The sequence below is a fragment of the Tamandua tetradactyla genome, chromosome 20, assembly GCF_023851605.1.
Source record: "Tamandua tetradactyla isolate mTamTet1 chromosome 20, mTamTet1.pri, whole genome shotgun sequence".
In the NCBI taxonomy this organism is placed as follows: Eukaryota; Metazoa; Chordata; class Mammalia; order Pilosa; family Myrmecophagidae; genus Tamandua; species Tamandua tetradactyla.
This window is the reverse complement of record NC_135346.1, coordinates 55330840-55357772: the sequence shown is the minus strand read 5'-3', so window position 1 is coordinate 55357772 and position 26933 is coordinate 55330840. Positions and strand designations below refer to the sequence as shown.

The 26933-nt window shown below is 43.1% G+C and overlaps 1 protein-coding gene and 1 long non-coding RNA gene across 2 annotated transcripts in view; one reads left to right on the top strand and one right to left on the bottom strand.

Moving 5' to 3' along the window:
* CPEB4 (cytoplasmic polyadenylation element binding protein 4) overlaps positions 1-12028 on the bottom strand; it is an 87424-nt gene extending 75396 nt beyond the window's left edge. Inside the window, exons 1-2 of the mRNA XM_077137678.1 lie at positions 11935-12028; positions 1457-1686 (exon numbers count right to left, since the gene is read on the bottom strand). Of these exons, the coding sequence (XP_076993793.1) occupies positions 1457-1519 (63 nt within the window). The 5' untranslated portion in view covers positions 1520-1686; positions 11935-12028. The remainder of the gene's footprint in view (positions 1-1456; positions 1687-11934) is intronic.
* LOC143664135 (uncharacterized) lies at positions 54-11137 on the top strand. The gene is made up of 3 exons (XR_013166336.1): positions 54-158; positions 9657-9764; positions 10959-11137. It is a non-coding gene; the product is annotated as an uncharacterized LOC143664135 (long non-coding RNA).
* Positions 12029-26933: the final 14905 nt, after the last annotated feature.

Sequence of the window (26933 nt, the reverse complement as noted above, 5' to 3'; positions counted from 1 at the left end):
ATTCTGGTCAGAAACTGCCCCATGGTAACCATGACAACAGCTAGGCAGCTCCAGTTAGGAACTCCAAAGGGATCTACAGTTGCAGATGAGTGCTGGCTTAAACACTGCTGGCAGAAGATAGCCTCTCCCATGAAGCCTGCTCACCAGGAAGCTTTCTGGTAACAGAGAAAATAAGCTCTGCCCAAACATAAAGGCAATAGCAGAAAGAAAATACATCCTCTCTGTCCAGCCAGGGCTGACACACCTTCAGAGAAGTTGCAGGTTAGGGAGTGCATGTTCCCTGCTGGCTACCACACAACTCCCTTTGAGGTTGGAGGTCAACCACACCCCAAAACCAGAGCTTCCCAGCAAGCAGGGCCTTCATATCTCCTTCACCAGCCTCTTTCCAAGCTTGGCAGATGATACAAATCTCACCCCATATAATATAGGGTGAACTCTGCCCCCAAATGGTTCTTACATCCTCTGCCTCTGCCCTTGAAGCAAATAGTGTCAGACCTCTCCCATCAACCCACATCCAAACTCCCCAGGGGCCTGCCTGATCACTTAGCAATCAGGGCCACCACCCAGGGCTGCCCAAGTTTTATGCTGCACCACTCGATAAGACTCCACAGACTGCACAACACCCCCTGGAGTTGTGCAACTTCATGACCCTGCTTCCATTCATTCCCATGAGATATAGGGGCACATTAAACAAATACGACACCCATACAGAAGAGCCACCAAATACTACAGTAAACTGTATGAGCACATGCTCATTCCATGCAGAAATATTTCAAGCAGCTGGTTCTTTTAGCGTTGGTGGCCCACGAGCTTTCTGAAATGGAATTGAAGGACGCAGTGTCCTTGGTGTTGTGGTGAGCTATAATGAAAGGACAAGTCTGGGCAGGAATATGGTCCAGGCCCCTGAGAGATTAATACCCAACCGTTACTTTGGCAGCATTAACTAGCATTCTAATGTACTGGTGAAGAATGTATTTTAATGAAACTAAGAAAATCATCATCATGATGGTAATATTCATACACAAGTCCTAGGAAGGTGGGGGAAGAGAGAAGGGTAAAATCACTTTGGGAGTATCTTTTTTTTTCCAAGAATATCTGAACACTCATCACCATAAGGCAAACTAGACAGCACGCTTTACTAAACCCCACCTCTGACTTTCATCCTGTTTCAATATTGGAAAGAGTGCATGTTTACTTAGAAAGCACCATGGTTTTTCTTAAGTTAATTACTGAGTTACATTTTCTCCTTTTTATTTATTGTTTTGCAGGCCCTCTGCATTTTGAACACTGTTTCTTCCCTCCTTCCCATTTATGGGATTGTCATTAACATAGAGTCTATAGTTAACAAGCATTTTGGTGGGGAGTAGTAAAGTCAGTTCCTCCAGTGCACTGCTACCAGATAAATAGTTTGGAAAAGTGCAGGACACAGACAAGCTTCATTGGAAATCGACCATACCTTGGCAAAAATATAGGTGAGCTGGAGCAAGGGGTTGATTTGCCAAACCCCGATGTGCATCATATGGGATGACTTGGGATATTTTTGTGGCTCCAGCCACCTATGTGGACGGCTGCTGACCTAGATTAGCCCTTGCTGTTTTGATTGGACACACTTCACTTCCTGTATCAAAACTGTGGCCATGCTGCTGAACAGCTGCAAACCCTGTGGCTGGGCTGGAGGATTTTCACCTGCAAAAAAAAAAAAAAAAGCTGGAAAAAGAATTGCTTTGCAGAGCACACAAAGCTTGCAAGGATACCATAAGGTCCAAAGATCTGAGACCAAAATTCTAGCCCCAATTTTGCATGGACTCACAGACACTGGTCCTAGCTGTCTCAAAATTTCCTTACAATCGTTATTTTGTACTACCAAAAGAGTTTTGTTTCTGAAGCATTCAGCAAAAAAAGTCAAAAGAAAGTCATCTCTGTTTGTCCAAACTTCTTGCTCCCCTGTTCCTGGAGTAAATATATGGGTCTAAAGAGCAATTGTAGGAATTGTTTCTGTAAGTGTCTGTCCTCAGATTTTGGTGTGCAGCAGTGCCCAGGGGAGCCAATCAAAATGTAGATTCCCAGGGTCTGCCCCAAGACATCCTGATTCTATTTTCTTGTAAAATTATAAGGAAAAGAGGTTTTTCTCATAATAATATAAGAGGACACAAAATTAAGAATGGCTAAAATAAAAGGCTTATTTCTTCTATAAAAGGTATTTGGGAAAGTCAGTCTAGGAGGATGGTTTCAAGATGTCATTGGACACCCAGATTCCTTCTTTCTCATTGTTCTGCCCTCCTCAAAATGTGGCTTCTGCCTTTTGATCCAAGATATCTGATCCAGCTCCAGCCATCATGTTTATATCCCAGACCAAAGGAAGGAAGAAACCTTTCAGAAGACGTACACATCATTTCTGTTCTCCTTCCCGAACCTGACGACATGGCCATACCTGTGGCAGAAGAGGTTGGGAAATCTGGTCTTTATTGTGAGTACTCATGTACTCAGTTAAAAATTGGGGCTCTGTTATTAAGGAAGAGGGAATTGGGTCTCAGGAAACAATAAGCAGTCCTTGTTATATTGACTTCTATGTGGAGTTCTGTTAATCCTCCAATAATCCCATGGAGTTAAGTCATATTCATTTATCAAATGAGAAAAGAGAGGCTCAGAGAGGCCCAAGGAAGTTAAGTAACTGCTCAAAGTCATACAGTCTACAGGGGTAGAATCAGGATCCAAACCCAGGCTGCCAGACCCATTACCTGTATCCATCAGGTTACACTGCTTCACCTCATCCTCCCTAGCACTAGTGAGGTGGAGCACATAGACCCAGAGAGGTTCAGTGGCTTGTCTGAGATTTTGTAGCCACAACAGTATTCTCTTTTTACAGCTGAGGCAACTGAGGCCCAGGGAAGCCCTTGTCTAAAATAACCAAATTATTTTACCCAGGTATCTTGACTCAGAAATTGAGAATCAATTTTTAACATGCCTCGAAATCACATGAAGGACTAGTTAAAGCACAGACCAGACTATTGGATTCAATTCAATGCCAGAATTTGCATGTCTAACAAGTGCATGGGAGATGCTGATGCAAGGAGCACACTGAGAACCACTGGCCCACAGGACATCTCCAGGGAGACCTAATAAGCGGCTTTCAATTCAACATGGTCAATAGAGCCTATCTCTCTCCCTCCCAGCCTTGGTTCTCCTCCCATTTTCTTTAGCTCACTCAGTGGTGCCATGATCTATTCTCTTTGTAGGATCATTCCATTCTCTTATAGTTGATAGTCCCCAAGTTTTCTTGATTTTCCCTTCTAAGCATTTTCCTCTTTCTCTCCTTCTCTTGCTTTTTGTTCAAGCCTGGTCATTTTTCACCTGGATTTTTTTGCAGAAGATGTCTTCAGGCCTAACACCTGGCCTTGCACATAAGATATTTCTAAATGGAGGGTCTCAGTACATGGCTCCATTGTTTAAACACTTACAGTGTTTTTCAAACTTGAGTAATTTCTGTTCCAGCATCCCAATTTTTGCCATATTGGTGCAGCTCCTACACCATAGATTACTTAATATTTTCATATCAATTGACTCATTTTTTTCAGAACCCTTAAATAAGTATACTTTCAAGGAAATTCATATCACCACCCAAAATGATAACCTAGTATCACTTGCAATAACCAAAATGGAATTATCAAAATTAAAACAATGGAAACAAAATAATGACTAAACTTTTCCTAAATATTGTATCCTTATCAAAGGCTCTGAGTCTGAGGCATTATTTTCTTTGTTAAAAAGGAAGAAGAAAAAGGTTAGAGAGGTGTTAAAAATCCATTAGCCCAATTTTGAAAGTCCTGTATGTGATAAGAAAGACTGAAAGAGATCGGAAAACCAAGTGCATTTCTCATTGTGTGATTCAAGATTATTTGTCCCCTTTGCTTTGTGCCACCTGCAAGCATCTCATTTACCCATTTTCAAAGGACCCATTGTTTCGATAACATTGCCAGATTCCTGAATGTGGCATCCAGGGCCCTCTAGGACCTGGTACCTGCCTGACATTTCAGCGTCATCTCTTGCATCTACCCAGGAGAGTTGTTCCAGACATCCTGAAAATATTGAGGTTCCACAAACTTAAAATCAGTCATCTTATTGGTTTCCTAGAGCTGCCATAGCAAAGTACCATAAACTGGGTAGCTTGAAACCACAGAAACGTATTCTCTCACAGTTCTGGAGGCTAGAAGTCTGAAAACAAGGTGTTGGCAGGGCCGTGCTCTCTTTGGTGGCTCTAGAGAAGAATCCTTCTTGCCTCTTCCTAGTTTCTTGTGATGGCTGACAATCCTTGGCATTCCATGCCTTATAGCTGCATCACTCCAATCTCTGCCTCTTCCCTCTTCACATGGCTTTCTCCCCTGTGTCTCTTTCTTTATGTAGTCTTCTCTCAGTGTCCAGGTGTCCATGTCTCTTCTCTTCTTAAAAGGACACCAATCAGATTGGGTTAGGGCCCACCCTAATTCAGCAGGGCCTCATATTAAACTTTACATCTGCAATGACCTTATTTCCAAATAAAGTCACATTTACAGGTACTGAGGGTTAGGACTTCAACTTATCTTTTTGGGGGACACTGTCCAACTATAACAGTCATGCATGCAATTTGCTCCAAGTAAAAGAATGCCTGAGTAACAGTAACAAACAATTATAGGTTATTTTTCTGGTACACCAAGAGGATTAGAGGTGGACAGTTTCTGGTATTGGCAGATGAATAATATCAGGACTTTAGTCTGGAGCCTCCAGATGTCCTTCACCTTTTCCTCAGGTTGCACAAGGGCTGCCACAGCCCCAGTTACCCCATAGCAGCATTTGGGAACAAGGAAGAAAAAGAGGGCAGCAAAGAACTGAAACATTCTAGTGAACTTTCCTCTGATTGGGGCCCAAAGGCCCTTCCAACACACTTCCTGTTATATGTTTTTTGGTCAGAACTGTGTTACATGCCCTGTTCCAAACCAGGTACTGGACGCACCTTTCCTGCCACCCAAGCATCCCATCATGAAACATGAACAAATCAGTGTTCTGCTAGCAAATGAGAAAGGAACATCTTCAGAGGACTCAACAAATATCTTTTATGCTCACCTCACAATTTCTGTAAGCCTTTCCGTCCAAGTCTGTTTTCCAGAAACACCTACTTTGTTTGCCCTGGAAGGCTCCTATTCAAGCATCCTCTTGGCCTTCCTGCCCCCCACGCAGAAGTAGGTGTCTGCCCCCAGCTTGGCTCAACCACTGGGACCACATAATTGACTGTTATGTAATTGACTATTTAGATCCTGTCCACTAAAGTGGGATTTCTTTTCTCCTTTGTAACCCTAAGACCCAGCATCCTGCCCAGCGTTTGGTAGGCTTTTAGTGAATGTTTGTTGAATTAAGGTTGAAGAGCCCACTTTTTTTCTTTCTCATATACAAGTCACAAGCAAGTCCAAAGTCATAAATGTTAGGTTGAATTTACCAGCAAGCATTCTTTGGAAAATTTTGAAAATGATACTCTAGATTTTTGTTGTTGCTGTTTGTTTTGTTTTGTTTGGGGAAAGGGAGGAGATAGGAATCTCCTTGTAGCATATGCAGAGTTACTGTTAGCATAAAACTTATACCACCCCACTGATCTTATAGCAAATCAGTCACTGTAAATCCTGACGAGTAATTTTATAAACTTAGCAAACCATTTCAATCTTGCATAAAGCACATTACACAGAGTAATAGCTTCACTTGGCCAAGTCATTGTAGGTGCAGTTCCACCGCTGCATTAGGCTGGTCTTTATTGATATACCCTCAGTGTTAAACAGCTTCTTAATGAAGTGGATTGCCTTGAAGCCTCTGGATGATATGGCATGCACACACACATGCACACAAAGTTATCACCACCCCCAAACAACTGCAGGGGCAGTAATTATATAATATTAATAAGCAATATCCCATACAATTGGATATGCCAGATTCTAATGTAGCTGAGTTGATTCTCTGTAATGGGCTTCTTGAAATGACCTGGCCCCCACAGAAGCACCTTCATGTTCAACAACCCATGTAAAATACAATAAATGCATAAATAATTTAGCAAGGAAAATAGGTAGCATTATGGCCACACTTCTGTGCGGCCATTATTTAAAAGCCTGGCAGCTTGGTAGTTAGGAGCCACTGTGTCCAGGGGTGTTGTAATTCAGTCCTAACCGTTTGCTCAGAGCTGAAATGAGGCAGAGGAGAGCTCCAGGCCCTTAGCTCATTTTTTATTTAGAGGCAATTTTTTTTAATCCATTCGGCCATTTAAGTTCCAAAAATAGAAAGGGGAAAAAGAAATAAACATGCCTCAAATTTAGTAGTTTAGAGACTGTTTGGAGTCCTCATTAGTCAGGGTCTGGGTTGCACTTTTTAAAACAGTATTCTGCACAATTGTGAGGGTAAAAATTAGTTTGAGTGTGTGTGTGCATGTGTATTTCTTTTTAATCCATATATGGTGGTTTTTAAGGTTGTGTTTTTCAAATTTTGGTCCTTTCCGTGTACTTAGGTACATAATTTTGGCTATACTGTACAATCTATTGTAATTATTATTTACCCAAAATTATTTTTTTAATTTTTTAAAATAATTTTTTAATTTTTTTAAACATAGCAACATACAAAAACTTGCCATATGATCATTTTGTTCTTGGTATATCATCAATAACTCACAATATCATCACATAGTTGTATATTCATCGTCATGATCATTTCTTAGAACATTTGCATCAATTCAGAAAAAGAAATAAAAAATAAACCTCATGCATACAGTACCCCTTACCCCTCCCTCTCATTGATTGCTAGTATTTACATCTACGCAATATATTTTATTCTGTTTCCCTATTTTTTTATACCCCTTATCCCTCCCTTTCATTGATCACTAGCATTTCAATCTATTAAATTTATTTTAACATTTGTTCCCCTTACCCAAAATTGTTTTTAAATGGACTCAATTTTTTTTGAATTTGGTAAGTTTAAAAAGAAAAGTCTGCATCACTAATGTAAAAATCAATATGACGCGCCATAAATGGATGCTGTCATTTGTTTTTTCCTAATACACACTCAAATCCAGATTAAATCAAACAAACGCCTAGTGATTAAGAGACAGTTCCTCCATGTGCTATCTAAAATCATCTCAAGGGTTATCAGTGATGCATTTTGGGAAACATTAGCTTACTAGTTAAGGTCACAGACCTTTCAAGCCAAGTAGGATTGGTTCAAACTCTGTTCCTGCCATTTACTAACTGAATAACTTGTGAGCCGATCTTCTTGACCTCTGAACCTCAGTTTCTGCATCTTGAAAATGGGGATAAAAATTGCCGAGCAGGGTGTTGAGCAGAGTAAAAGGGATCATACCTGTTTAAAAGCTCTTAGCACAGTGCATAGTTTATTGCAAATGCCCAAGAAATGCCAGCTACGATGACTATTAATTTATGATGTGGGCACAGAATAACAAGCACCAACAAATTCAGAAAAGATCAAACAACATGTACTAAGTGTCTACCATGTGCCACGTTCTGTGGCAGGTCCTGGGGATACAGAGATAAGTCTGAGGGTGCAGCCATGTAAAGAGATAATGAAAACTGCATATGTGAATTGCAGCAAGAGATTTGTACCCACGTGATCATGGCAGACCGAAGGAACACCTAAAGAATGTCAGCATCAGGAAAGAAGGACGCGTGGATCCATACATTAGTCCTTTCTTGATGGCTTATGGGGACATGCATCAGTAATGGAAGGTACCAAGAAAACTGGATTTCTTCTGGGAAACAGATGCATGATATTCAAACATACATGCAGAAACAATACATATTATCACTCCCATTTGGGCGCAAGGGAAATGAATGAATTGATGAATATTTCTAAAACCAAACAGTGGTCCAATTGATCAAGCAACATGTAAGTGGAGTTTTAATTTTCTTTCCTTCCATACAAAGGTCACACAGAGGTGGTTTTCAGAGATTTTTAGTTTGACCTGCAGAGTAATTTCAGATTTTTTAAATTACTTGCCAACGTGTAAAAGCCAAAAGGTTTCATATGGAAACATGGATTTGTGTCTACTCTTTAAAAAATGGAAGATGAGGCCATCTGGATCATGTTCTCATGTGTGGCAATTTGGGGCTGGAATTGAGTAGCTGCTGCTTTCATTAAGATGAGTCATATGCTGTCCAGTTCACATCGTTCCTTCCCAGATGGCAGATGTTACTGCCTTTCGACCCAGGCAAGTGGGACCTCTGCCCTAGATTCCATGCTTTAGAGGGCCCCACTCTGGCCTTCTCCATGCAATGGGCAGTCTATAGGACAAAGGGACGTGCCCAACCAAAGCCTGCACTCCCTCTCCTAGACGACACTCATGGTACTGAAGGGCCCCTAGAGTTCCTTGCCCAAATGCCCTGAGCCTGCTCCCATAGCCTGCAGATGCAAGTTTCTTGGCAAGTTCTTCCGAAGGCACAGAGCCTGGCCCAGGTGATCACCCTGGACCTGACAGGGAAGCCAAGGAGAGGCTGGGTTGTTTTTTGTTCGGAGAAGAGAACGAAACTTGGATGGACAGGCCAGGGTGTCCCCCAACTTGCGCAAGGCCTCTTGCTGTGTGAATTGGAGCCAGGTGTGTGGAAAAATAGGGAAGCAGATGGTGGGTGGGTGAGGGAACCTTGGGCTAAGGACTAGTTCTCCACACGTCATCATCTTCAGGCAAGGATATCCAAGAAGTCTGAGAATTCTAATCGTGAACTTGGCTGTCATTACAGGTCATTACATTACATTACATTACAGGTCATTACAAAGGTGTATTTGTCAAGATACAAAAATAGAGTACTAAAATTCATTAGCTGATCTATAACTTGTAAATATTTCAACCTGTGATAGGCAGACCTCTATTTACACGCTTTCCCTAGATCAGCAAATGTTAGCACATGGCCTGCTCATGGATTTCACTTTCTCCTGGTTGCCTGGCCTCTGTGGTTCTTTGAGTTTGTGGTTGCTGCTGGACTGTAAGCTTCATGAGGGCGGGACACATACCTGACTCATTACTGCTATATCCTCTGATCCTTATATGATCCTCAGTACATCACAGGGCACCCAATTAATACTGAATGAACGAGTATCTAATCTGATAGTTGATATTATTAGTCATGTTGTAATTATTTTCTCCTGCCATTTATGTACACATATCATGGAGTATTTAAAATTTTATTCTAATTTTATTGCTAAAGATGTTTTTGGCTGTTTATATTTTTCTGATTAAACGTGAGTTTATATACATGAAAAAATAATCCAAAAACTTTTGGCTATATTTATTGTCAGTCTTTTTCCATACATTTATTTTCATAGTTGAGATCTTATCCAGAAATTTATGACAATAAAACTCCCATATTCCAACTATTTGAGCAGCTTTCTTGCTGCTGTTTGTCATTCCCCAGGATGCATTTTAAAAGATAAATTACATGAAAAGACTTCTAGATTTCATGAAGAAATATCAAAGTGAGGGGTGTGATAAGTACATTCCAGAAAGGTGAATGTGGTTCCAATTTTTTTTTTTCTTGCATAGAAGGGTGTTTTGGGATTTACTCGATTTACCTATTGTTCATTGTTTTTAATCCTGATCGTAATCACTACCAAGTGTCAATTATTAGACCTCTAATTTTTTGCAGCCTTTTCCTGTTTCACTTTGTATACAGAAAGCTGCGTCCTTTTGAAGCTGACAGACAGCCGTGCCTGTGTACTTATCATTCAGTCGACAGTCTACAACCATTTATCAGGTAATGCCAAATGCTGGGCACCCTGAGACTCTACAGTGTGACGGGGAGAGATGACTAAATACCGAATTGCATGACAAGCCAATGAATAAGGGTGCTGTAGGGACACTGAACTGAGACTAAGTTACTAAGCCTGGGCTCCAGAGAGAGCGTCCAAGAAGAGGGGAAATTTGAGAGCAGTCTGGAAAAATGAACAGGTGCTGGCAGGTGTGGAAAAGAATCAGGTGTCGGGTTGGGGCCCCACGGGGTTGGGGCCTGCTAAACGGGTGAGCACTTCACCATATTCATGAACTGTGTACTACATATCAGGGGCCATGCTGGGTACTGGGGAGACAGAGATGGAGGGTCAAATGAATGAATACATGAACAGAATTTTGGGTGACAGCCTACATAATAGAATACTTTAGAACTATACCCTTGATATTTAAGTCTAAATCCAAGGCATTCTAGACTATTCTTCAATAAAAGTCATTTTAAAATGTCTTCTACAGTTTGGTCATATCTGTTAAAATTAACAATGTGCCTATCCTTTGACCCAGAAATTCTACTTCTTGCTTTTTACTGTAGAGAAAAACTTGTTCACATCACTTGCTTTTGTAAAAGGGTGTATATTGCAACAATATTAAAATGAAAAATCCTGGAATCAACCTAAGTATCGATGCATTAAGGAATGGCTAAATACATTCAGCTATCTGTGGAAATGTGTGTAACGTTAGAAAGGGTAAGGTAGATTTATATATACACAGGAAGAGCTCCAGGACAGACAGCTGAAGAAAAAATATCATAGAATGCACATATAATATGGCATCATTCATGTAAAAAAATCCACTCTCAAACATACTATCTATAGTCATAGAGACATACAATTTTTTATTGGTTCATGAATATACAATTTTATGTATGTATACAGATAACTAAGTAAATGTATTCATAGAGGACTTTTACTAAACTGAATACAGGCTACCTCTGAGGGGTTCAGAGAATAGAGGAGATGATTAAAAGAGATTTAGGCCTTACTTTTTTTTTACAGGGAGAGGGTATTCCATGAACAACACGTGCAATTAAAGATTAATTGAAACAATGAGACTGTTCTAACTTTCTGGGTAAATCAGTACCACCTATTTGAAAATAAATTGGGCAACATGAGACAAACACTCTAAAATGTTCCTACCCTTGACCTAGGAATTTTCCTTTTAGGAATCCATCCAAAGGCAACAACTCCAGATGGTCGCACAGATTTTCATATAAAGATGTTCAATGCGGTGTTATTTATAATAGTAGAAAAAGAATGGAACTGTCTGAAATGATCAAAATTGGGTGAAAGCATAAATGGTAAGTTTATATACTGGAATGCTGGTTAGCCCATTAAAAGAATGTTACAGAAGAATCTTTATTGACTTTTGAAAATGTTCACAAACTAATCTGGTCAGAGTATAAAATGTGCAGGTGGTGTGATCACAAATATGATACGAGTGCAAATATACGAGGCTCGTGGAGAACCAATAGGGCCATTTGACCTTGGCCTCTTGTTCACTTAAAGGCCTCAAATTCAGACTTTTGACCTGAGCTATAAATGCAATCATACAAATAGTCACAGGACTATTCCAAACACAGTTACACAGAGTCACAGAGATACTCTGACAAATTTATCTTGTGACTCTGATTGTTATATGTGAACATTTTAAATACAGCACAGTGCTTTCGTCCCCCTTTAGCATTACTTTATACTGAGAGCTTTACAGATAGGGGAAGCCCAGGTTACTTTCACCCTGTGAGAGGACCTGTTCAACTACAGGCAACAAGGGTCAAAGGGAGCACCCCAAATGTCCCTGTTGTGCTGGTTGCCTCTTGGTAGTGGGATTACGGTTTTATTTTTAATGGATAGTTTTCTGTTTTTTCTAAATTGTCTATAATGAGCATGCATGTATTTTTTTCTAGTCCTAATGTTCTTTTTTAATTGTGGTAAGATATATAAAATTTGCCTCTTTAACCATGTTAAGTGTACAGTTCAGTGGCATCAATTCTATTCACAATAAGCATGCGTGTGTTTCTTTTATCATTTTAAAAATAGCTCCTACAGTAAAAAAACAAAAACAACAACAACAAAAAAACACAAGCAAACAAACAAATGACTGAAGAGGAAATGTCCTCCTTTAAAAGACAAAAGCAGTGCCTGGCTCTAGAATGTGCCACATCAGGATGTCCCCAGGCAGAGACCTTGGCAGGCTGGCACCAGGGCTGGACAGAAAGAATGCTGCTGGACCCTGCTCCAGCGTGTCACAGAAAGGCCAGCGGTGACTCGTCCCCATCCCCCTCCCTGCGCCACACCCCCCCCACCCCCACCTCCCACCTCCGCACGTCTAGTGAGGTCACAGCAGTCTGTAGGCCAGAGGGGCAAGCTGATGCTGGTTCCAAGCTGGCCTGGGTTTTTGGAGAGGGTGGTGGGGGGATAATCCAGGCCCCTGACAGGCTGGGGACCTGGGGACCTGGCTCTGTGGCCCTTTTTCAGAGTAAGAACTATTCAGAGACAGGAGGGAGCCATTCATCTGCAGGAGAAAATGTGATCCGCAGGTTGGGCTGATAAATAAATCCCTTTATCAGGGGACTTCAGAACAGAGGATTTATTTGCATGGCAGAAAAACTGCACTTGGGATAGCGGGCACAATAGGGCAAGAGAAGAAAAGAACTAGGAGATTACAGTGGAATCTCTTATTTGTGGAGTTGGGTCTTAGTCTTGACAGGTTCAGGCAGTGTGTGTGCATGGATGTGTGAGTGTGTGACTGCACAAGTGTGTGTGTGGCCGTGTGTCCTAAGTGTGTGTGTGTGAGAATGTGAGTTCACATGAGAGTGCGTGTGAATGTGTGTGTAATGAGAATGGGTGTGATTGAGTGTGTGTGTATATGTGCACATGTACGGGCTGGCAAAAGCGAATAAATAACCCTCCCTGCTACTGCCACGGCCCTCCACCCCCACACCATAGGCTTGTTGCCTCCCACTAACAAAGCGGGTGTAACTGGTTCTGTCTGCAGAATAAACACAAGGCCTTCCCCTTGTGAGAAAATCGCTCCTGCCTTCTCGCTGGGGGACCATAGGCACTGCTAGGTCAGGGAGCAAAAACAGTGTCTTCTGCTAAACAGCTGGGGCTGCAGCCAGAACTCTCATTAGAGGAAGCTGCTACTATTTTCAGCCTGCCTCTATTCAGTGAAAGCAGGTCATTACAAACACAGTGCGTTTTTGCATATTAACCAAATTAAAATAATAATATGTTCTCTCCTTTCATGCGCTATGCTGATAAATCCCAATTTATGAATGAAACATGCTGATTAGTTAGTTGGAAAATAATTAGTCCCAGAATGTGCTTCTAAGTTGAAGACTTAATGAATGCACACAAATACGTTTTTATAAATCCTCAGCAGATTAGTCTTTTAAAGGAAAATATTCATAAAATGAGTTCATGAGAGGCAAATTGTGAAGAAGCGTGATTATATTTTTCTCTCTTTCACACTGTGTGGGATAACATTTCGATGTTATTTAGTGCCTGTCAGGCTGGGTCACTTGACAAATATGGATTCAAGCAATGGCTGCTATACTCGACGCAGTTTGGCAATACAATTGTCAAGAGAAAAGATCTCAGCTCAGAGACGCCTTCCTGGTACTGGAGATGACCTTCCTTTTCTGTCATGGAGCCTTCATTTCTGGAGCCCAGCGTTTCAGTACAGAAGGGTCTTGGGCTCCTAATTGCAAGAAAATTAGGAAGAGTACGAGGGGTGGTATCTACAGAACCAGAGTGGGGCCTGTTAGATTTGCACCGTGTTTCCAAAGCTGGAAAATTGTGTTTATGATAAAAATCTGCGTGCTTTGGCCACTGAGACCCAGAAAGCCCCAGGCCCTCCCTCCCAGGACAAAGGGGCACAAGGATGGCTGCCTAGCCAAGGGACTTAACCCATTGGCCAGTTGATACTTCCTAATCTGGGAAGCTTCCTACAGCACAGTTGCATCTTACTGGGGTATTCTGTTTTAAAGATACCTGGTACTTCATTATATGTGGTCAAAAATCATCCTGGACCATTCCTTTACTTGCCTATTAGACTTGCATGGCAGAGTATGACTGTTTGATTTCTGTTGTTGGATCAGGTCACTGTTTCTCTGATGAAGCCCCAAATGAAATAAATTGTGGGCTTGAATTTAGGAATCTGGCCGCACGCGGAAATGTTTTTCCCATGAAAGGCATACAAGAATAGAAACAACCAAAGGGGAACGTCAGATTCAGGCTTCCGTCCCACATTTCATCCAGGGCAGCAGATGCCACTGAGTATTTTGATGAGAGGAACGGCCCATGTTGTAAAAATTACCTTTTTTCACCCCCTCCAAGTGTCAGTAGTGGAAGTCATAAATTAAGTGGCCTTGTGCCCATGCAGCTGGAATTGGGCTAAGAGGATGGGATTTGGTGTCAGACCAACCTGGCTTTACAAAGTACTCACTTGTGTCTTGGAGTTTCAATGTGTGTGTCTGTAACTTGGGAATAATAATTGCTAATGCCTAAATAATACTGACTTTTGGCCAGGGACTGTTCTAGGTGTTTTACATATCTTAACTCCTCTAAGCTTGGTAATTTACTGCCTCTGACAGAGAGGATGGAATAATCTAAACTATGGGAAGACCTGGTACAAAGTAGATTGCAATCAATGGAAACTATATTACTGCCTTATTGTTGCTTTTTGGCCTCATGGCCTATAACTCCCTATTACACTTCCTTCCCTTCATTCATTCACTCATCCCTCTTTCATTAATTCAACAAATGTTGGCTGGCCATGCTGAACCAAGCACCTTGCTGGTCTCTTAAGGATAAGAGACAGAGATCCAGATAATTCCCCCATTGGACCCTCTCACCTGCCCCTCTGCCCTTCCTGCTCCCTCAGCCTGGACTTTCCCTCTCCTGCCTAATGTAGGTACCCTACATCACTCAGCTCAGGAACACCTCCTCCAGGAAGCTCTCTCTCATTCCACTGTGAACTGATATTCTCCCAGTTCTATGTAAAGGCTGGAGTTTGTCCTGATGGCTCAGACAATCACTCTGTCCATTGTAAAATATTTTGAAAGGCATTTCTGATTCCCCCCACACCCTGGCCCCCTGCCCATTTTGTGGTCCCACAGCCCTCTGTGCATATCTCCACCTTTGTCCTATCAGCCTGTATTTTCATTGTTGTTTTTTCCTTACCCATCTCCCCTGCTTGAGTGTGAGCCCCTGGATGGCAGGTCTGTATATCGCTCATCTCTGTAACTAGCTGAGGGCTGGACCCTAAAAGAAACCAATAACCAAGGGAGAGGAAGAAGGAAAGGAAAATGGTAGGAGAGACGGGGTGAAAAGAGGGCTAGTGCATTTCCAGTCGGGTGCTGATCACATGAGGATGTTGCTACAGGCTAGAACCTTGTCTTTATATATTGCCTCCTCCCAGCCACCTGCACCACCACTCCTAATTTTGGCACAAGAAACTTTTACCTTTCCTACGAAAAATTTCAGCTCCTATGAAAATTGTGTATAAATGTTGAGCATTATTTGGGTTTTGCATATGGAGAGGAAAAAAAAGTCTCTCGCTCTTGCTGTGTCTGTTTCATTGTCCGGCCCTTTGAGGGTCTGGTCTGTGAGTGTCTGTGCCAGCGCGTATGGCTGAGAATGGATGCTTTATGTGTAAAGGAAGCAAGGCATTTTTCTTTGGCCGATTTTCTGAACCCAGCTGCCAGTCACAGGGTTGGCTGCCTCGATCAGCTTCAAGGAAGTCTCACATCTATATCTTAGCTCTGGATTAAGGAGGCTGTGTGGTTCCAGGCTGACCTCTGGGACATCCTCTGAATCAGAAGTGTCCCTGGGGCTGCAGAAGGGCCCAGAACTGAGTGCCAGGCAGCGCAGAGAAAAACCAGAGGCTCCTATGTGACTTCCTCCTTGGCCGGCCATGAGCTGTCGTGGAAAGGAGGGAGGCAGGCTCCAGGGTGTGAATCTGGCTCTGAGTCACCAGCTGTGTGGTCTTTTTTCTTTTTTTAACCTCTCTGGGCCTCAGTTTCCTCATCTGTAAAACAGGGAAGGCAGAGCCGTCACCTCAGAGAGTTACTGCAAGGAGTAAATGAGATGAGGCACATGATCACATTCTGTGAATTTTGTGAAAGGTTAAATGTACATGTCAATTTATTGTTAACGTGACAGGAGGCTAAAAGAGAAGCTATTGCTGAAGCACCAATATGCAAGCCACAGCTGCAGCATCCCACAGAAGGGGCAAATTCTACCAAGTGCAGAAGTTACAAAGGACAAATCCCAAAACCAGCTGCACCCTTCTCAAAGCTCTTCACTTCTTTGGAGAGTAGAAAAGGGTTGGGGTGTTGACAGTTAGGGAAGTTTCTGGGAAGGCTTATTTGGAAAAGGGTTTGCACCTTCACCCTTGTGCTGATTTGAAAGGAAGTATGCCCCCTAGAAAAGCCACATTTTAATCAAAATCCCATTTCATAAAGGTAGAATAATCCCTATTCAATACTGTATGTTTGAAACTGTAATCAGATCATCTCCCTGAATGATGTGATTTAGTCAAGAGTGGTTGTTAAACTGGATTAGGTGATGACATGTCTCCACCCGTTTGGGTGGGTCTTGATTGGTTTATTGGAGTCCTATAAAAGAGGAAATGTTTTGGAGAAAAGAGATTCAGAGAGAGCAGAATGACATAGTCATAGAAGCAGAGTCCACCAGCCAGAGACCTTTGCAGATGAAGAAGGAAAATGCCTCCCAGGGAGCTTCATGAAACAGGAAGTCAGGAGAAGAAGCTAGAAGATGACGCCATGTTTGCCATGTGCCTTTCCAGATGAGAGAGGAAACCTGACCATGTTCACCATGTGCCTTTCCAGATGAGAGAGAGACTCTGACTGTGTTCGCCATGTGCCCTTCCACTTGAGACAGAAACCCTGAACTTCCTCAACCTTCTTGAACCAAGGTATCTTTCCCTGTATACCTTAGATTGGACATTTCTATAGACTTGCTTTAACAGGGACATTTTCTCGGCCTTAGAACTATAAACTAGCAACTCATTAAATTCCTCTTTTTAAAAGCCATTCTGTTTCTGGTATATTGCATTCCAGCAGCTAGCAAACTAGGACAATGCTCAACCCTGGTCTGCTGACTGGGGCTCCCCTGGGCCACTCAGAGTTTGTTTTGAAAGCCCTGCAGCTGGGGGATATGGTGGGCAGGGTTCTGGTTTATGGTCAAGGAAGCTCCTGTGACAGGTGGCGTAAAGGAAAAAGAAGGGATATGACCCCATAATGGTGGGTCAGAGGTAGATGAAAGGGGAGGGGGAAGGTGTCATATTTGGAACCACAGTAGGAATGTCACAGGGGTTGCAGTGAAAGTCATCTCCTCCAGAAGAAAGCACCTGAGAGCAGAGTCCAAAGGGAGGATGGGAAGCCACCTGCCAAATGAAAGGGCTACCTGCATGAAGGGAGTTGTAATCATACCTGGTCCAGCAGGGGTGTTTCTAGAAACCAACAGAGCATCCAGGAGAGAAACTCAGCTGAAAACTTCTGTCAGCCTCAGAGAGTATAGAAGCCAGCTGTTAACACTACCAACCAAGTAAGAACTTTCTTATTCCCCTTATCACCCCTCTTTATTCCCACTTAGTCCTTGGATGGACTAGAAAATAGGTTAGCAAGTTAAGGGAGGGGCAGAATTGCAGACCCACAGGCTCCTGCAGGCGGGAGACTCACAAGAAGAGGGGAGAAAGTGTAAGAAATGAATTGAGGCAATGCTCCTGACTTAAAGTGACCACAGGACTCTTATTACCTAAAAGTGATTAGAAAAGTCACGTGCCTCCCTATTTTCTTGTTCAGGAGCAGGTGGCAGATTGCTCATGCCAAACAGGTTAAAAGGAAAATGGGAGACAAAAAAATAATGTTGCATTATGATTGTATGTCATGAGTCTTGGTTGTTCAATGTACTGGTTACATTATTTCTACTTAACCAACACTAACCACGTTCCAAGAACTGTGAGAAGCACTTAGCCTTTTCAAAATAACCAGTGGAGGTAGATCCTATTATAAGCCCATTTTGTGGAAAAAGGTAAGGCTCAAAAGGGTAACTGCCCCAGGTGGCACCGTGGGTGGGCCAGAGTGAGAACTGGGACCCCGAACTTGATCAGGTTCCCCAGCTGGCAGCCATACCACCTGCCGAATTCCATTTCTCATTAGGCGGACCAGATAAGACTGTTGCCCCTTAGGTCTCCAAATGCACTCAGTTAAAATAGTTCAGGAGTTCACAGGAATTTTCACCAGTCCCTTTGGAGAAGGTTTACTGGGAGACAGGCTGTTTGGGTCAGAATGATTTGATTTCAAATATGTAAAACCCACTCATGCTAGCTAAAGGGAAAAGGGGAACCTTATCATAAAGATACAAGGATGTATTCTGGAAGCCTGTTGGGACTCTCTCTCTGCTGCCATCACTCCTGTTTCCATTTCTCCTTCCGCATGGGTTTCCTTCTTTTCCCTCTGCCCATCAGTCCATTTTGCAGATCAGACTGCCCCACAATTCCTGGGTTGGGGGAACCTCAGTCCCAGCCCTATAGAGACCAGGGAGCCAAATTCCGATTCAAAGCATCGAGAAAGATTCAGTTAAATATCAACTTAATACCCACCAGGCATTATTTTAAGCACTTGAGATAACAGAGTGAATACAATAAGGAAAACAAAGGAAAGAGCCCTGCCCTTGTGGTGAGTCCCTTCCAGTGAGACTATGATTGGTCCATTTTGGGTCAGCTGACCTGCCTCCTGCCCAATCATCCGTGGCTGGGGCGGAGTCACAGGGTACGCACGTGGCAGCTGTAGGCCAGTACCTGGGACTGAACTTGGATATGGATTCCAGCGGGGCCACCTGTCCCTGAAACCATAGGGGCCAGAAGATGTCAACATACAATGGAGCTGGTTCTAGCAGTTGCTTGCAGCACATCCTCAGTGGTGACTGCCTGCTGGCGGTCTCTCTGGAGAGTCCCTACCTCATCAACTTTTCTGGGCTTTACACGTGGCTCTCCTTTGTTCCACCCACCTTCGTGTTGAATGAAATCAAATCTTATTTCCCCATTGTTTTATTGCCCTCCCCCCGCCCCATTGAAGTCGGGCCTCATCTATTCTTCCTGGGGTAACCCTTTTTAGGGAAGTATAAGGAAGTGTCACTCTGTCCTGGTGCGGGCAGCAAACTGAGGCAGAGCTGGGCCATGACAGAGCACACACAAAGACAGGGCAAACTATACTGGAGCTGTTGTGCCACCCAGATGGTCTTTGCAGCAGTGACACTGCTTTGTACAGCTGGGCCTGGCTGAGGGAGTCCAGCACCTCAGCTGAAGGGGGCCTTGTCCAAGAGAGCCTCACCCTTCGTTGTCTTGCAGGCTGGGGTCAGTGATGACCTGGGAAGTTAGGGTCCTTCCTCCTCTGTTTCCTGCCGATGGCTTCAGTGATGCCAACTGCTGCTTTTCAATTGGCTGGCATGTGGACCACCCCATCTCCCTACCATTTCTATGTCTTTTTTATCTTCTTTCTTTCTTTTTTTTTTTTAAAAACATGAGCCACTGCGCCTTCAGTAATGGAATAGATTACATCAGATGCTGTGTTTGCCAGCCTCGGTGCTAAGCTGAACTCCTCACTTCTGCAGCAGCTGATGCCAACCTGCTTTATATGGCATTGGAGCTTACACTGCTGAACCCAGCTGGACAGGTTTCTCTGGGGTCCCTGAATTTTGTCAGTTGCAAAGCATGGACTGTGTCTTTAACTGGTGGTTAACGGCACATATATCTGATTCAGGGAAGCCAGGAGCCACTTTCTATGAGTGATCCTATGCCTGTAAACTTAACCCTTGGTGTCTCAGTTTTCTCCTGTAAAATGAGGTTGGTAATTGTTTCCTTGAGGCATCATTGTGAGTTGAAATCAAGAGATTGTATGTAAAGTGCTTAGCAGGGTTTCTGGTACATAGTAAGGGCCTAGTGTACAGTGGCTGATTTTCATATACTTGCTACACCCCTTCTTGAACTCTGGCCCTCAACATAACTTCCAAGGCCATAGTGACAGTGGGCTGAAATTAGACTGTGGAATCAGGCAGATCCCGAAGCTGCGACTCACACACACTCATCCCAGAGTTGTTATGAGTAGAAGATGAGATAATATGCATAAGCATAATAAACATGTATAAGTGCTTACACATTTAATCCTCATAGTAACTCTAAGTGGTAGGTACCATGTTTATATGCATTTTACACATAAGGAAATTGAGGCGTTAACAGGGGTGTTAAGTAACTGGTTCAAGGTCATAGCTGGTAAATGGATAGAAGGCAGAAGTAAGCATTCCTAGGCACTGAGCCAACTGCAACCTCCAACCATATGCTCATGAGTGCCTGGTACCTAGTAGGAGTTCAGAAAAACAAGAATTATACTTTTACACATTGCAGATGTATAAATGACAAAGCTATGAAGCAGAGTGGATGTTTGGGACCATATCTATGCAAATCATTAGGGAATAAAGCCAAGCCACAGGTTTCACCAAATAAGGTTACTGGTGCCTATGGGTGCCAGGTGTTCTCCTGGGGGCTTGGCGCATGTAATTGCAAATTAATCCTGACAACCACCATGTGTCATAGATGAATAGACCCTATCGTGTCATGTGAATTATGTCCGCTCATAGCTCCGAGGTTTCCGATCTCACATCAGGCCTGTAAACCACTTTTTCCAAAGAACTTGGAGGAAAAGTGACTCTTGTGGCTGGTCCCAACCAAATAACAAAGAGGATGTGCAAGGATTTGGGACAACAAGGATTTGGGCTGGCCAAATTTCCAGGCTTATTTTCCACTGGCCCAGAAAAAATATATGCACAGAGTAAAAAAAGTCTCCAAACTGAAAACCTGGAGGTGTCAGTCAGGGGTCTAGCAGGAGACAGATGGCATGCCCAAATTAGGCGATTGGAAAGGAGTTTAATAAAAGGGCAATTTACAGAGGTGTGGACAATGTGTGGGAGAACCACAAGGGATCATGCACTTCCTTGGGGCTGGTGATAGTCAAGGGCTGTCACCCCCTGGGTCTGAAGGGAGAGGTGACCTGAACCCTGGAAGAAAGAGTATTGGGTGGAGAGGACCATGGGCCAGTGCTACGGCCTTCGGTTGAGGGTCTCAGCCATCCCATAGTGACCTGGCAAGCCAGAAGCAGGGGAATAAATACCCCGTCCTCACTCTCCTCCCTCCTTCCCATCTCCTGCCCAGTTCCCCATTATTTGAAGACGTCCAGAGTAGCAAAAGTGCAAAGGACCTCCACTGATGCAGTCCACCAAGGCCAGCCTCCCAGGGCACACGTCAAGGTGGGGAAGAGTAGAATGTGAGTCTAGATGGCAAAGGGAAGATTCTGGTACCCTGATTCTCAGGTGAGACCACAGTCAGGCTACTGTCCCCTCTGGGGATGGAGATTTGAAGACAAAGAAAAATTTGGAATCTCAGAGATGATGTCATATTTCTGGGCTTGCTAGAGAGGGCTGGGTGGGGCATTGTCTAGACTTGGACTGGCCAAGGGGAAACCTGAGATATTACCTTCTTTCCCTCTGCACTTTGGATGGGATCTCTAGCCAATTCTAAGTTGAACTGCATAGTGAATGTCACGTTTCTCTATGGTTGAACTATTAAAAGGAAGAAATAGCCAAATTTTCAAAATCACGAATGTCTCTGCCTACAAACTCTTTCTAGTCCTTCCAACCCAATTTAAATTTAACTTCTTCTGAGGTGTCTTCCCTGATGTTTGTATATGTCTGTACCACTGTCTAATATATAGAACCCACTGTGACATGTTTTATTCATCTCTGTATACCCAGAACCTGAACCAAGCCTTGGCATGTTGTAGGATACCAGTAAATATTTGGTAGATCTTATGTCTCCCATTGTCCCCAGTAGACTCCAACTCAGCAGACATTTCTTAAGCTCCCACTTAAGAAATTTTCATACAATTTCTCTATTTTAATATTCCCAACAACCCAGATTATATTATCCCCATTCATACAATTGAGGAAACTGAGGCTCAGAGAGATGAAAGTGGCAGAGCTTACTTTTTCCTTTCCTCCTCTGAAGTCGTCACTTGATTGGTCATTTAGCAGTTACTTCATGCATATGCATGAGCTGACAGCATGAATGAGCCCAGTGGAGCCTCTGTGTGTGTGTGTGTGTGTGTGTGTGTGTGTGTGTGTGTGTGTGTGTGTGTGCTTTGTGAAGCCCTGAATGTATTGTGATGGTGCTGGCCTGTTCACAGAGCTTGTCCAGCTTCTATGGCTGCTGCCAACTTAAACATTCACAGATATTCTCCCCTTACGGGCTACATAAAACCCATCGTGGAATCCGGTCAGAACCTTGAACTTAGCTTTAAATTGATGGATGGGTCTGGCTTTCTTACACTGGGCTTGATCCACTCAATTCAGGGCACACATATTTCTCCCAGTTTCCTCTGTTGAATAGTGAAAACATAAAATTGCCAGGCGCCTACCCTTTAATTGTTCTACCACGAAGCTCCCGAAATTCTAAACGGTCAATAAAATCTGTCTTAGAAGAGCCCCAAACACATCCCCACCTACCAAAAAGAAAGCAAAAGGTAACAGGTGCTTTTAGAAATAAACATTCCATATGCCCTTGAACTTGCATTTAGTGCTGTTGATTAGTCTTCGCCATGGCTCTGAAGATAGTAACTATTGTTAGCTGTATTTTAAAGCCGTTGGGTCTGAGGCTTCGTTGAGGGATGGATGGGTGGGGGGTTGAAGGCGGAACTTGCTCCAAGTGCCACTGCTTAGAAGTGGCTGAGCCGGGACTGAGGGCAGATCTGGATGCCTGGCTCTTGCCTGCGGATAGGACAGGACGAGCCCAAGGGTGTTTTTCTGCTGCTTCCAAGATCCCTGGCCCCAGCCACAGGGAGAATCGCCTTGATTCATTCTCATTACCTTCTGCCCTATTTTACTGAGGATTCAGGGCAGATTTGGATCTGGCCTAGAAAAACATCTTCCTGACCCCTCAGAGAGAGACAGGACTGTGCTTCTAGGGTTGCTCTGCGGAACTCAAGGTACTTTTATGATGATCATTTCTCCTGCCTGTAGCCCTTGGAACTCTATCTGCCCATCAGTATGTCCTCCCCTCCACCCCCTGCCATGCTACCTTGTTAATTTCTGCCATATCTCCTATCAGGGAGCTACTTGAGGGCAGGGTCTGAGTCGGGTCCTGCTTTCTCCTTACAAGCCCAAAGTCTCAATGTCCATCAAATATTTATTGGGCACAGATTGTGTGCCAGGCACCATGTCAGACGCTTTCACAGCTGTGGTCACGTTTCCTCTATATGTGCCAGGTGGAGTCAATTATATGATTAGTCCATTTTGCAGACAAAGACACTGAGACTGGGAGGGGTGGAAGGACTTGTCCAAGACCCCAGAGCTAATAGATGGCAGAGCTGGGCTCTGTGTACTGCCTGATTACTCCCGCTTTCTGCAGCATTTCAGCTGCTGAGTATGAGCTCAACGAACAGTTGAATGAAAAAGGAGGAATAGTGAAAACATTTTTAGGCAGGAAAGTAAACAGAAGCAAGTGAAAATCTCAAAGCAGCAAAATGTTGGGAAATTAAAGAAATGGGTCAAGGTCTCTAACTTCCTCTCTTCCAAGATCACAAAAGGAAAGGCATATACCTGAGATAAGAGAAAGAGAAACAGGGAAGCAGCTTTAATTTCAGCTTCAGAGTGACTCTTTCCCTAGGCTTTCTGTGGGGATGGAGATGTTTAGTTGGTAGTCACAACATCCGGTTGTGCTGCTTAGCGTGTGTACTCTAGTTCAAACAGCAATATTCTTTTCAATTAACTTGGACATTTTACATGTATATATATATATATACACACACATACATATATGTGCAGTGAAGTTAAAGAAGTCACTGCCCTTGGAGTTAAATGATCAAGGTCCAAATTCTGGTCTGCCTTTTCCTAGCTGCCCAATTTATATAAAACCTTTTCTCTCTTTACCTCAGTTTTCTCATCTGTACAATGGGCGTGACGTGGTCCCTCATTTCACAGGGGCTTATGTAAATCAAATTAAGTAAAGTGGTGGATAAAAGCACCTGACAAGGGCTTAGTTAAATTTTTTCCAGGTCATTCTGTCTAACTAATTCATTTTAAATGAATGAGGAAATGCAAAGTAGGTCCCTCTCTGCTACCAGCTCCAATTTCCCACCTGGGTTAGCACACAGTAACTTCTCTAACTTCACTGCACAAATATATGTATGTGCATATACACACATACACACTGTATATGTAAAATGTATAGCAGCAGGAAATACTATGGACTCTGGAGTCAGATTTTTGGGGTTGAAAGCTGGCTTTGCCAGTGGCAATATACATGACCTTCCTTTGCCTCAGTTGTCTTACCTGTAAAATGGGAATACTTATAGCAGATCCCTCTTAGAGTTCTTCACAAGTGTACCTACTCATGGGACCCTGCCTGGCAAGCAGCAAGTGTTGAGAAAATGTGAGCTATTACAGTATTATCGTTATTGCTATGTGCTGAGTGTTTTCTTGTGGGTGTATTTCAACTGTTGCATTGTCCTCTCCCTCACCTCCCCTGTATTCTGACTGCTGAGCTGGAGAACCCAGATCTGCCAGGCAGCGAGGCATTACTTAAGTGAGGAGAGAGAGAGAGCCTTGTCGTCTTTCAATGATGTCAGAAGGGCTCCTTATCAATAATTGAACAGTTTTTCCAGGAACCCAATCTAGAGAGCACAGCGTCCTGGCTGCAGCAGGGCCTGGCTGGCTGGCTGGCATTCCCGGAAGGCTCTGGCAGAGGGAGGATTGTTATCTTGGTTGGGGGACCTGCCTGCTCTGTGGGTGGAGGGGTCTACTTGCTGCTGGAAGGGCTGCTACTGCAGGGAGGGACTGAGACACAAGCCTCCCCAGCAGGGTTCTTCTTTTCCTGTTTTTTTCTTGATATTTTTCTTGAGATATATCCACACATATATAGTCCAACTATATTATACAATCAGTGGCTCACAACATCATCACAAAGTTGTGTACTCTTCACCATGATCATTTTTAGAATATTTGCATCACTCCAGAAAAAGAAATAAAAAGAAGAAAAAAAGAATTCAAACATCCCATGCCCCTTACCCCTCCCTCTCATTGACCACCTGTATTTCAATCTACCCAATTTTTACCCTTGATCTCTCTCTATTATTTATTTATGCATTATCCTTTTTTTTTATTATTCATCTGTCCATACCCTGGATAAAAGGAGCATCAGACACAAGCTTTTCACAATCACACAGTCACATTGTAAAAGCTATATAATTATACAGTCTTCTTCAAGAATCAAGGGTACTGGAGCACAGTTCAACAGTTTCAGGTACTTCCCTCTAGACACTCCAATGCACCATAAACTAAAAAAGGATATCTACATAATGCATAAGAATAACCTCTCAACTCTGTTTGGAATCTCTCACCCACTGAGAGTTTATTTTGTCTCATTTCTCTCATTCCTTTTTTGGTCAAGAAGGCTTTCTCATTCCCATGATGTTGGCTCCCAGTTCATCCCAGGAGTTCTGTCCCACATTGCCAGGGAGATTTATACCCCTGGGAGTCATGTCCCACATAGGGGAGAGGGCAATGAGTTCACCTACTGAGTTGGCTTAGAGAGAGAAGCCACATCTGAGTAACAAAAGAGGTTCTCTGGGGGTGACTCTTAAGCATAATTATCAGTAGGCTTAGCTTCTCCTTTGCAGGAATAAGCTTCATAGGAGCGAACCCCAAGATTGAGGGCTCAGCCTGTTGAATTGGTTGTCCCCACTGCTTGCAGGAACATCAGGAATTCTCTAGATGGGAAAGTTGAATATTTCTTTCTTTCTCTCCAGTCCCCCCAAAAGACTTTGCAAATACTTTTTTTATTCTCTGCCCAGATTCCTCTGGGATATATCAGGGCATCACACTAACCTGTACAAACCAACAAGATCTCATGCCCTATTCAAGATTTTATGTAATTATGGTGTTCAAGTAAATTGACCATACAAGTTAAATTAGATATTGTGCTGCTCAAAAAATAAATTTTGCACCAAATAAACATCTCTCCCTTTGGCCTCACACAGAAGTTGAAGTTTGAAAATATGGGCCATATCATCCTTTACCCAGTATTCTGATTTACCTCAGTCTTATCCAGATCAGTATCATTCGTGTCTCGACACAAAGTCTGATCACTTTTTCAGCTTGTTTACCATTGCTGAATGGGGTAAGGCTGACTTTCATAGCTTCAGTGCTCTAACTTTGAGTTTCAGGTATTACATAAACACCCAAAGTTTCAGGGAACGACCAGAAATACAAATAACTCAGTATCTCAGAATTTAGAAACATCCATTACAACTCCTAAACATATGTGACTGCTGTAAAAGCTTACAATCCAGAAACCTTTACAATTGATTCCAACCTGAGAACCTATACACTCGACTTCAATTCTTGGAGTTTGTATATTATCGTTAACCCAAATGAGTGAGACAAGATAATTGTCTTTTTGTTTCTGACATTTCATTCAGCCTATCTTCCTTAAGGTTCATCCCCCAGTTGCATTCCTCACAACTTTATTCCTTCTTGCAGCCACTCAGTAGTCCACTGTACATCACAGTTCCCCCTTCCATTCTTCAGTCATATACTTAGGCCAACCTCCATCCATTGTCACCATGAACACCAGTGTGCAAAACCAACAGGGTTCTTGATCTTCACTGCATCTTGCCTTCACAGTCTTCTTCCAACCTCCCTGACAATAGCCAGCCCCATTCTTCACCTGCATGCTGCAGCCAGGAGCCTTTCTGAACCCCTTCTTCTCCCTCACTGCTCACTTCCAAGTCATTGACAATTCAGGATGATTTTTGTTTTTCAGTGTGTCCCTAATCTGCCCCATCCTCCAGGCTCTTTCCTATGGTCCAGACTTACTTGGGCAACTACAGCAGAATTTCCTGACTTCCGTGATCCCCACCCAGGATGGCTTCCTCCCACTCAACACACACACAGCAGCAAAGAGTAATCTCTCTGACATACAGATCTGATCATGTCACCTCCTTCCCTGCATAAAACTTGTAATGTCTCTGTGTTACTCTTAGAAAAAAATTCAGTCACTTCAT